Here is a 12,110-nt window from a genome sequence, read left to right as displayed (position 1 = left end):
GCACAAGGACTTCAAGTAGCACTGTATCAGATCATAAGTGACATCTCCTTCACAGCTTCAGGAGCGTTCACACTGGATTTCAGGTTGCCTCCCATCACCTTACATGAAGCTGTCCCACTGTGATTCTTCACTCCTGGATTTTTCTGGTTTTGTTCTTCTAAATTCAATGATAAGCTCATACTGTTTTCAAATTTCATTATCTCATAAAGGCCTTCAGAAGAGAAAGACTCTATGCTCTCCCTGGCTTTGTGTGTCCTAGATGTTTATCTAGCTTCACCACAATGTGGCAAAACCCACACTCATTGTGACAGGAATACAACCGCAGAAGGCAAGATCCAAGCTCAGACTGACCCAAAAATTCTTTACAGAACATGTTGCTAAGATTTCTGTCATCTCCAGGCATGAAACAGGCTCCTCATGCCTCTTCACCGCTGTCTTGCCTCCTCCAAACAGCATGTGGTAGTCAGACTGGCTGTGTTAAAGATAATTATCAGGACCCAAAATAAGAGTAAGTTGTAGGCCCACACCCACTGAAACGATACTGAGCCTCTGTGCACAAAACAAGAGTCACGGAAAAGCATTTTCCTGGGCAGGTCACCATGAGACACTTCTGCGCTGAGGCTGCTTTTAACTCCACGCTGGGAAAAGCGACTCTCTTCGTAGACCTGTGTTAGTCTGAATTACAGCATGGCCACACAGAGAGCAATTAATCCAAATTCTTATTAATTCAGACAATCAATATATCTACAGCTAAGCAACCGACGCTAACTAAACTGAATGAAAGGCTGTGACCACGCCCACTCCAGAGCAGGTACATCGTGAAGCGTCCGTGGCCGTGGTTACGCCTGTGGCTGTGGGTAAGGCCACGCTGGAGCAGGTCCATCTCTGACACCATTGCATTGGTTAGGCTTTGAGTGAAGGCCAGTTCTGTAGAGTCAGAAAATATCTAACCAGAAGCAAAATCTGAAGCACTGCAGGAAAAGACAGAGACGGAGATCATGCAGAAGCACATGAGCAGGAGTTATCAACTGATATCACCATTACTACGTTTGGGTAGGAATGCTTGATTTTGCAAACATCTTCCGAAAAACCAAGCTCACATTTCTGCATAATGTTTCCTGACTCTTCAGTTCAGTATTTACTACACAGCAGGCTTGCTAGGATTCCTAATCATAAAAAGCGTATTTTAGGAACACGATTCAAAACGTTCTGGTTAAGTTTACACAGAGACTCTGTCTCTTCAGATATTAATACCTGACTCTGAAACTTCCTTATGGTTTGAATTTGCTGTGCTTAATTTCAGTTTCTTTAAGAAGTGATTCCTTAAGTCTTTTCTTCGCAGTTTGGAGCACATCATCGTCTGTACAAAGAAACGTCTTTGTTGTTTAACTCCAGCAGAGAACGGGCAAGAGGACCGAGGACAAAAGGTAAAAATAACAGTTATTCTAATCCCAATATTGGAATCGCAGAGTTTATCAGTAACGCGTTTCGTAAGCTGTGTATGGCAGAGAGGCAAACTCTAACGCACAGACTGACACATATGTGGATGTACTCAACAGTAACAGACACCAGAAGAAATGCAGCACCGAACTGTTTGTGGGGGTTTCACAAGTCCATCACAACAAACACACACGATAGCACAGCCTGGGTCGCCGCACTTCCTAAACTCAAACGAAGAACCGGCAGATTCTGTTTCTGAACAGAAATGTAAGAATTATCCCTGGCGCTCCGACACTCTCATGGCTCACTGGGACGGCCGCTGAACCCAGCGCACAGCTAAGCGCCGTAACAGAGATTGCTGAAAGCAGATCCCTTCTTTATAAAGTGATGGAGAAAACAGAACAACTCTCCTCTGGCGTGTTCTGGCATGTTTATTCCAAGCCCTGAAAATTCAAACACATATCCTCTGTTCTTCATGTTACTGTACAGTAACTGATGCAACTTTTTTGCATAGAAACCTTTAATCTTGTATATTTAAAAAAACCCCAAAACATTCAGAGCACTTTTAAAAAGTGTATTTATATTAATTGATCTAATTAACACCACATGAAGGAAATAGATGAGTTAATTGCTAATATATAAATATAAAACTTTTCATATGGTCACGTGTGACACAGCAGTGCTTCTAACAATGTTTAGCTTCCAAATTCTCTGCCAGTGTTCTAATCCAACTCCTTTATTTACCGTAAATTTGAATCTCTAAACTGATTTCCAAATGTTATTTTAAGCTTAGGAGCTGCTAGCAATATTTCATCACGAGACATGCTGTTTGAGTGTCATCTGCTGCAGGGAACACCGAATCAAAATATTTTTGAGAGAATCTTTTCACAGCCCCTTTAGTATCAGCCACTGTTGTTTTCACATGACAAATTCTTCAAATCCACAGTCATGTTCAGGCACACCAATTTACAGGAGTGCTATTAATGCATCTTCAACTTTTGTTTTACAAAATATTAATGTGAACACTCATTTTAATGACAAATACTGCATGTGCTACTAGAAGATGCTACAATTGCAGAGTATCATTTTGCAGAAAAAAGGAAAACTGCTTGGATCTAGAGATCTCCCTATCTCATTTAGTGGCTAAAATAACTTAATTCCCTGAAAAACAAACCTGAAAGACTTAATATATTCCCTGAAAGAACTGTAAAGAGCTTTACAATTAGCAGTGAAAAAAAATTCACTATGAAACATCTTTGTAGTAAACAGTACTCAGGTAAGGCACAAAACGTTAAGAGACTTGCCCAAACTCTGATGTACCTGCTTTATCCTTTCCCTTTCAGAAGACACCTCACGAGCAGCCGCTGCCAAAGACGGCAGGTGGTACGTCTCGTACCATTTGCAGAACCGAATCTCAAAGCCGTATGACTCCAGACTTAGACAACTGCTCTAGAAACAAGCTGTTGCGTGAGTTACGGGACGTTGCCAGGTTCCTTTCAAACAGAATAAATTCATTACACATGGTAAGTGCATTTCAAAACTAATGCGTTTTCAACCATTGTATCTTTCACCCTTGTAAGAAGCAAAATTTTAATTTCTGCTATTGATACCTCCTTCCCATCAGATTTTCAATTAGGGTCCCAGGACCCAACATGCAAAAAAGCACCTCCCAAATTACCACTTTGGATTATTTGGCTTTACAATTCTGCCATCATCCCAAATCCCAGTCTCCGGGATGCTGAAGTATTTATACTCAAAATCACATGTTTTGCAGCATAAGTGCTCTAACGTACTGGTCCCACTTAAGATATTATGGTCCTACTTAACTCAGTGGCAAGCGTCCCGTTCCAGTGTACAAGAACTCGCCAGCTGACCATTACCAGTGGGATAAAAAGTATGTCTTTGTCTCTGTTCTGTACAAGACCAGCATGTGACAGAGCGCTCTGCCAATGGAAAAGTCTGTCCGAGGTCAGCAGCTCCGCTGCCGATCGCTCTAACACAACAGCCACTAAGAAGAGCTTGCTGAAACCTACGTGGGGGAGCGAGTCCTTCCGCACATAGCTCAGGCTGTACAGCCTAGAGCCGTGTTTACACTTCACAGAGTCTAAATCCAAATTTTTTTTTGATTTAGAAGCTTTTGCTTCTAACTGTAAAAAAAAAATACTAGAGTAGATGTACAGACTGATGAATACATTATTAACGCTTACTAATAGCTATTATTTAGCAGTCCAAACACATACAAGAAAAAATACACGATATTTCCTGGGGCATTTCTGATCTGCCCCACGGCTCTGTGAGAAGCAGCGCGCACTGAGAAACTCCAGTTCATGTCCAAGCCACTCTCAGTTTGACTGTTAAAATATTTTCCTTTATCAGACTGACACTCTTCCTGCAGTAAAGATCTTCAAGAAACGGAAAACCTAACAGGGGTTTTAGCACATTGGGCCGTGGGGAGTGGGCGGCCAGGGTGAAGATTGCGTTTGTGCTGCATGAAATTAATTCATTCAAAACCAGGAGAACACCTCAAAAAGAAAACATGAGCAGAAGAAAACAGAAACAATGTTGCTGAAGGTTCTTAAGGTATATAGAAATAAAATAATAGAGATCAGTAGATGCACAAGAAATCTGTGACTCTAGTTTTTGTGGTAAGTTAGTTATAGAGTTTCATGAAGAAACGGTTGAGCAACCACTGACACAGTCTGTCTCCTGTAATCCCAATATCTGACTGCCCACATAGCGACATTCCAGGAACATTAAGTTTCATACACCACTGTCATGTTTTTTCTTCTAACAAACGTTTATTGCTTTAAAGTAGCAAGAACTTACAAATTTTGCTCTGCAAGCACTCCAACTGGTGTGCAAAACCCAAAAATCAATACTAAAAATGACTGACCTCAATAAGCTACCATCCCACTCAGCATCATCATTACAACTACGCTGTTTATGAGGGTCACGAGTTCTGCAACAACGAGCAATCGACTGCTTCAAAACAGTTTACAAAAGCTTTTTACTTTTTTACTTATAAAAAGGTATGGAGAAGCTTTCCAATGTTGGGATGACTTTTAGCTGAGTTTGACACTCTTTGTGTAAGACACTTCATTCTTGCCTGCTTTTTCCAGCAGCTCGTAATTTTACAGAAATCTCTCTGTGGAAACACACTTTCCTGATTGCTTATCTGCTCAGTACTTTTGATAGAGCAGTGAAAAGGTGCGGAGCTCTGTAAAAATTGTGTACTGAAACCACATGGAACCTGAACAGTGACAAGCAGGGCAACTCAGACTCCTAGAAATATCGGCTGTCATCTTCTAAGAAAATGTTACTGACCTTGAGCTGATTTATGACTCTGCATTGAAAAAAAAAAACCATAAAATGTGCAAAGTGAAAGGAAAACAAAAAGCAACTAACTTGCACTCCATGCAACCAGAAGCATGTTGCTTACAAGCAGCCCTGAAGGTTACAACAGAAGAGGGATCTGAAACTTCAGTTCTGCAAAGTGCTCAACTACACGCTTCAAGGAATGGCTGCTGGGTTGATTTCCTTGTTGCTGCTGCAGCATAAGGATGAGTTTAAGATTTCTTATTTTTAAGTTCAAGACTTCTGCTTATTACCATAAATAGAGAGAAACCAGTAAATTCCAGACCTGAGTTTCCAAGCTTCCCAGCTCTACCAGCGTTATGTGCTCTACAAAAATGTGCACGTCTAAATTTTGAATGTTGTTTTATCAGTGAGAAATTTGTGACCACCAATGTGCCAAAAAACAACCTGCCAATCACCGTTTCACTTGACAATAAATTACTTGACAAACCTTTCAGCTTTCTGATCTGCTAGAACATGTTCATTCCTGTCCTCGTGCAACTCAGCGGCCTCAATCAACCAAGTTTATCGCGTAGCGGTGTCAGCAGAGAGGCTGGATGGAGTCCTTCTAGCTGGAACTACAGCCGCAAGAATTCCTAAAAGGGGAGGGAGCTGGCAAATTGAGCAGACTAAATCCGTACCAGCAGCTTTAAAATTAAACATATGAAATGAATTAAGGAAAAAAAAAAAAAAGAAAAGATGATAGCATAAACCAAGAGCCCAGGAGATAAGAAGTGGCATGGGAAAGAAAAACTTTGCCACTTTCCCATACATGCCATCAGTCTGGTTATTTTTAAGCAAAAAAATGTTACTCTTTTTCTGTCCTGCCCATTCCAAACGTGTTCCAGTGGCTAAGGACATTCTAACATAGTTAAGGGATTTTCTCTGCCAGCTGTTTTCAGATGCTGGCATGTAAATCCGACAGAAAAACTACATTCAGCTCCACGATATATTATATCACACACGGCTGCTTCCACTGTCCTGCCAGGCAAGCTGTGTTCTCACCCATTTTCTACTGAATGTACAAGCATCCGTGGAAGCTCTTTAGATAGAATTATTGTTTTAGTTCATCATCAAACTGGTTACTGCTTGTACTTCTGTACTACAGAAGCTGTTCACATGACAAAACGAATGCCGGTGTATATCGGTGCATATAATGTATCAAAACCACATTTGGATGGAATCAGGACAAATTATAACTGATAAGATCACCCTACAAGAGGTCCAGAACATTTGGTTTTCTTGGACAGTGAGTAGCTTGTATTATTTTTTCACTTCTGAAAAGTCATTTTTTTTTCGTGAAACTACAGAGTTCACATTACGGTTCAGCCTGTTCCCCATAATAAACCCCCATCTGCGGGCAAGTGTTTCTGTAGAACCAGTTCCAGCTCCAGCAGGAACTGAGGAGAAGGCGGCAGGAAAGAGGAGAGAGGCAGTTCAATAATGAGCGCTTTCCTTTCGTGTTCCTGAGCAGCGACTGCGATGCTCACCAGCCAGAAGTGGGACAAAGCAGCTGTCAAACAAGAGTTCTGGGCTCTGACACTGCCCGTGCAGCTAGATAGTCCCAGGAATAACTGCACCAAGCCAGCAAGAAAGGCCTGGTGTAGCTCCAGTTTTATTATTTGCTAAGGTAATTTTAAAGACAGGTCCAGAGACAGACTGACAGGTGAAGAGGGATTAAAGGGCGAGAGGCAGGATTTACAAATCTTAACCGACTCTCTTCTCTCAGTCCACTCAGCAGAACTGGCTCCAAATCAGAAGCACAAACGCAGGCAAACGGAGGGGTCTGTAACCTGGGAATGCGAGAGGTTACAACGGGGTATGGCACAGTTCACAAGTGCACACAGGACAGACCCAGATCTGCAGAAATCCCACATAACCCCTGATTTGCAGCACGCTAGACATATCTAGAAACACACCACAGGGTGCTATGATGTTCACGTAAATATTCCAGGATCCTCCATGGTTCCGAATTAAGGACCTGCTTCAGAAAAAAACAGTAACTGTACAAATGACCTTGCACTCTGCTGACACCATTTCAATATCACATCATCACAATACAGTTTTGATAAACTTTCACTCCAAGAGAACTGAAGTTGTCAGGCAAGCAGAAGATGCTCTTTTCTCCCCAGGCAGCCTCGGTACACTTTACACAACGAGCACGCCGCTTGGCCGGATTCTGGGTCACTCAGAGAAGGTTAATAGTGCGGGAAGCGTAACCGCCACACAGAACCAACCAACAGGAACAACCAAAGCCAAGGCAGACGGACAGGGGAATGGATGGTAACAGGTCTACAGTGTTTGTCACGCGAGATCAAGCCAGTATTACAAACAGATGGTGAGTTCCAATCAGAACACCTGATTAATTACCTTTTTCCCCCCACTCTCTTCAGCTCTCTTGCCCTTGACATCTACTTCACCCTGCTCAGAAGGCTCTTCTTGGCACGACCTCCACCTAGTTGCTCTCACACACAAAGAATGCTTTACCCACCGAGACGCAACTTACCCAAGTAGTTGTTGCTCTTCGACATCTCAGTGATGTTGATTTTAGTAGCTCCCTCAGGAATTTCCACTATCTTGTGGTAGCCAAGGTTCGTTAGCGTGTGCTTGAAAACTCCAGACACAACCTTGCAAGCGGTGTTGTCCCCTCCACATATTCCACACTTGTCAATCACCTTGTCTGACCCCAGGTAGTCGTCACAGCCAATGCTCTGCAAAATAAAATAAGGTTGTTTTTTTTAGCAGGATCTTACAACTGCAGACTTTGGACATAACAGACTCGGGGACTTCAAGCTAGCTGACAGTTTGTTACAGGCTTTACCGAAAAAAGAACACACCAAAGAGCACTGATGCACTGATCATTGCTGATTACATCCTCCTCAGCTGAAAGAAAAAAATAACATGGTAACACCCTCCTTTAAAAAAAAAGATATTAAATAATTTAAAATAATGTAAATTAATGGGCAGAAAAAATGTTAAAGATTTAACACAGATCAGAAAAAAAATCTTTCCCCTTTATTACATTTTAAAAGTGCACATACTGTAGAGACAGTTTCCTCTTTTACAGAAACATTTCTGTCCAGTGATCTTGCTGGTTTGTATTTACAGACTTTAGATATCATTTATGATGAACACTTATCTACCTACATGATTAACTGTCACATGTGAAAAAACTCCTCATTCAGATACGAGTGAAATATGACATGAGCCAGTGGAAGAAAAGCCTATCATATATTTTATGAAATGTACTAATTTGATGGAAAACCTTCAAAATAAATGACAGAGTCCTGTTTATGATTTCGAGTTGTCAAAAATACTTGCAAATTCTTGCAAAAGTCTTGACTAAAAAAGGGTTAATTATTGATTTATGGTCTCTCCTGGAAGCAAATATTCAAGTAAGAGGAGGAAGAAAAAGAATTTTTTGATACCATCAACTTACAGCACAGGGAGTATCCCAAGCCTTGGCATCCCTGTATTTCTTTCCTATTCCCAAAATTAATGCTTGGCCCTTGCTGCGAAAAATGTTCTAAACAGCAAGCCAGAGTCCGCTGAGTTCCAATCTAAATATTTAACACCCAACATCTTTTTTATGACTAGCCAAGAAACACAGATAAAACCATCTCCTCATCGCTGCTGGGATCACAGGGAGCTCGACAGCGATACCTGTTCGCAGCCATGAAGCAAGAGAATGAAGACGATTCCCAAGCACTCTGCGTTTCACGGTGGGCAGCCTCGTAAATAAAAATCTGCTCCATCCTCTCAAATCTCGTGTGAGCAGCTTCTTGCGTGATTTCAAAGAGATTTTGGATTCAAGTAAGAACACTTAGTTTAACATCTTGCATTTGCATTGCGTGGCAGAAATCTTAAAATCATGTACGAGTCCAATTTTTGTGATTTGCCTCAAAATGCGCTTTATGACTAACAACGGAATGCATTTCCTTAAACACAGCCATTGCAAGTGTCCCTGTACCAAACCACACCACCTGATTTCAGACCTGCCAAACAACCTGAAAGATATGAGTGACCTCAATTCGAGACAGCTGTGCCCAAAGACTGATTAATCTCTGTCCTCCTTGAAGGACATTTTGCTGGGAGCATTTACATTTCTCCACCATGTATTTTTCTGATGGAAACGTAGCGGTACTTCGCATCAGCCTACGTTATACCGTAACTTTTGGGAAATTTCCACTGCCAGCGAGGTGCTTTATGGATGGAATCCATTCACGTACAAGCTGTTATACAATATGAATTGCTAGCATAAATGTTTAACGGTGTTCTCCATCACTACCGAGTCCCACACAGGCTCATAAAATGTTCTTCCTCTTAGTGAATAAAAGAGAATCGAGAAAAGTGTGGTTTATTCACTGAGACCGTAACGCAGAACTGCCTCTCACAGAAGAAACACAACCATTCCATCCAAATGAGATGCCTTTGTAGGGAATAAATACCAAACCTCTTCTAAACTCACGCGCCATTCTTAGCCAGATGTTGACTGACGTATGAAAGAGCTGCCAGTCTTTGGCTGTGCTGTCTGGAATACTTCCCACACAGGGTAAACGGAGCCTGTGTCACAAAAAGCACTTGTAATGTTTAAACGCTCTTTCACAGGAATGACTGAGAAAGACACAAAGAGCGAATTACTGGAGACAAGGACCTAATTATCTGAAACCAGCAACTGACAGTGAGGAAAAAGCCACAGAACCACAAGTATATCAATAAGACAATAATAAGATAATAAATAAAACCAGGTAAATAAGATAATAAATAAAAAAAGGATATAAATAAATGATATATATCACAAAGAGTGCACTCATATATGCATTTTACACATCAAAAGATCAGGTATTGAGCAAGAAACCAGTATTTTATAAAGAAAAATTAAAAATCTTTACTGGGGTGTCTACCGAGGCTCCCATGCAAGTGATGCACTGTAAAAATGAATAGTGCATAGATTCCAGAAGCAGAGGCCAATTACAACAAATACGTTCTAGAAAACCTGGACATTTGTTCAATGCAGTTTAGGGTGGTGTATAAAACCGACTGCGCTCTCCAGCATTCGCAGACCCAGCACGGCTATTCCACGGCAAGCCTGTGTCCTGCGTGTTCCACGGGCAGCTCCCTTTCCCATCGTGTAAAGCACGGATTGCTGGCACCGACAGGTCACGGCGTGTTGGATCAGACACCTGTTACTGAGCCAGGACTCAAGGTTTCAGATCTTCTGAGCCTGGGTCCAGCGTAATTTTGGGGAAAATGAAAGAAACACCTCTCTGGCAAGCTGATTCAGTTTTCTTTCTGCTTTTAAACAGCTGCTTGAAGCTGTGCAGAGATTCAGAGTGGTAGTCATCCCTGCAGAACAAGGCTGGCAAACAGAATTCACCCAAAGTAACAAAAAATGTAGAATTTTTTCCTTTTATCAAGTCTGAATCTACCTCCCTCTATTTTAAAACCATCACCCCTCATCCTGCCACAACAGGCCCTGCTGAAGAGTTTCTCCCCTACAAGGGGAGGGCTGTTCTAGGCTGTGCACCTTGCTTCATTACTCTTCTCACATTCCCCTGCCTAACGTTTCTGTAGCAGCTGGACCAGCAGTGGTACATCCGGAACATGGAGCTGTTGGAGTGACTCCAGAGGAGGTCATGAAGATGATGAGAGGGCTGGAGCAGCTCTCCTGTGAGGCCAGGCTGAGAGAGCTGGGGCTGTTCAGCCTGGAGAAGACGAGGCTCCGGGGAGACCTTAGAGCAGCCTTCCAGTGCCTAAAGAGGGCTACAGGAAAGATGGGGAGAGGCTGTTCAGCAGGGCCTGGTGTGACAGGATGAGGGGTAACGGTTTTAAAATAGAGGGAGGCAGATTCAGACTGGATATAAGGAAAAACATTTTTACCCTGAGGGTGGTGGGGAGCACTGGCCCAGGTTGCCCAGAGAGGTGCTGGATGCCCCATCCCTGGAAACATTCAAGGCCAGGTTGGCTGGGGCTCTGAGCAGCCTGATCTGGTTGGAGATGTCCCTGCTCCTGGCAGGGGGGTTGGACTGGGTGGGCTTTGAAGGTCCCTTCCAACCCAAACCATTCTGCGATTCTATTATGTTGCAACTCCTAACTGTGGCTTTCCTACCTCATAAAACAGTGTAGCTAAAGCAACAGAAGCAAGTTATTGTCATGTTTTATTATTTATGCCACTCTACCACATCGACTGCAATTTTTACTAGAATCATTTAGTACTGGAAGGGTAACATCTGTTTCCCATTTCAAGAATCAGCACTTCACGTTTTCAAATGCCTGGCCCCAGCCCCGTTCTATTGTATACATAGTCCTAAATCCCCATTAAGTCCACCATTAAATATTTCATCCAGATTGTCCCTTGTTTCTCTCAGGGGTTTTCATTTAAATTAAGTTTGGCATACAGTTGGCTGTAATTCTTGAACATGCTAACTCGTAACTTAAAACAGTTTCTTGAACCACTTTGCAAAAATCGTTGACCAATACAGAAAATGTATAGATAGAAGAGGTAGGTTTGGCTTGCGCTAAGAAAACACTTGGCAAAAACATGTTTTAAGGGACAGACGAGTTCTAGACCTCGTCACACTGATAGCCCAGGAACAGCTGGCTGTGGTCCTAGCCAAAATCCCTTTGGGGGGCAGAACGTCTTTCCCGTTGCCTTCTCATTCATCTCACATTCACAACCCTAATATTTCCACACCCATAGTGGGAATGTCGTGTGTCGCGCGGCTCAGAGTGACACCTGCTTTTGGATTCCTTAAATCTGTATTACATGATGAAAAGCAACTGTGAATTCTGCACTGACCGAGGCCACCTTCCACGATCGTGAGAGCATCCTGTTGAGTGTTAATGTACTGGCACCCACTTTGCACGGCAGCCTCCCAGAGATGTACAAGGCGACGACCTGAGATTCCAGACCTATCTGTTTATCTAGCAAAACTTCTGATCTTCGTATCTAGTGACACAGTTAAAACTTATCCATGTTCCCACAGCAAGTATTGGAAGGAACACTGACAGCGGAATACAGTCTGTATCACTTCTTCCTTTAACATCACACTACAACTACAAGAGATTATGCCTTTACTTTAAAATACTGGTTCTCCTCTCCATGTTCTGAAAAACTTGGTAGGTGAGTCTTACAGGGTGGTATAACGTAACAGAATCAGAACTGGTCATACCTCCTTTCTCAAACCTCTCGTCATCCTCCCAAACTAGTTTAACATCCTTTGACAGTGAATCCAACAAAAATCGTTTAAGACAATTAAAACTGGCTTTGCTAGCTGATAGTATCTTTTCAGTATTCTAATTTGCAGTTCAAATAT

General features: G+C 42.2%; 1 protein-coding gene across 3 annotated transcripts in view; it reads right to left on the bottom strand.

The window, feature by feature from the left end:
• The window catches only part of THSD4 (thrombospondin type 1 domain containing 4), a 300,054-nt gene that overhangs the window by 57,104 nt on the left and 230,840 nt on the right, over window positions 1–12,110 (bottom strand). For all 3 annotated transcript variants that reach the window (XM_086757274.1, XM_086757275.1, XM_086757276.1), the window contains one exon: window positions 7,301–7,505. In XM_086757274.1, coding sequence (XP_086613400.1) covers window positions 7,301–7,505 — 205 coding nt within the window. The remainder of the gene's footprint in view (window positions 1–7,300; window positions 7,506–12,110) is intronic.

Source organism: Chlamydotis macqueenii, chromosome 12, assembly GCF_036417535.1.
Source record: "Chlamydotis macqueenii isolate bChlMac1 chromosome 12, bChlMac1.mat, whole genome shotgun sequence".
NCBI classification, from domain to species: Eukaryota; Metazoa; Chordata; class Aves; order Otidiformes; family Otididae; genus Chlamydotis; species Chlamydotis macqueenii.
This window is presented reverse-complemented; position numbering and strand designations above follow the sequence as displayed.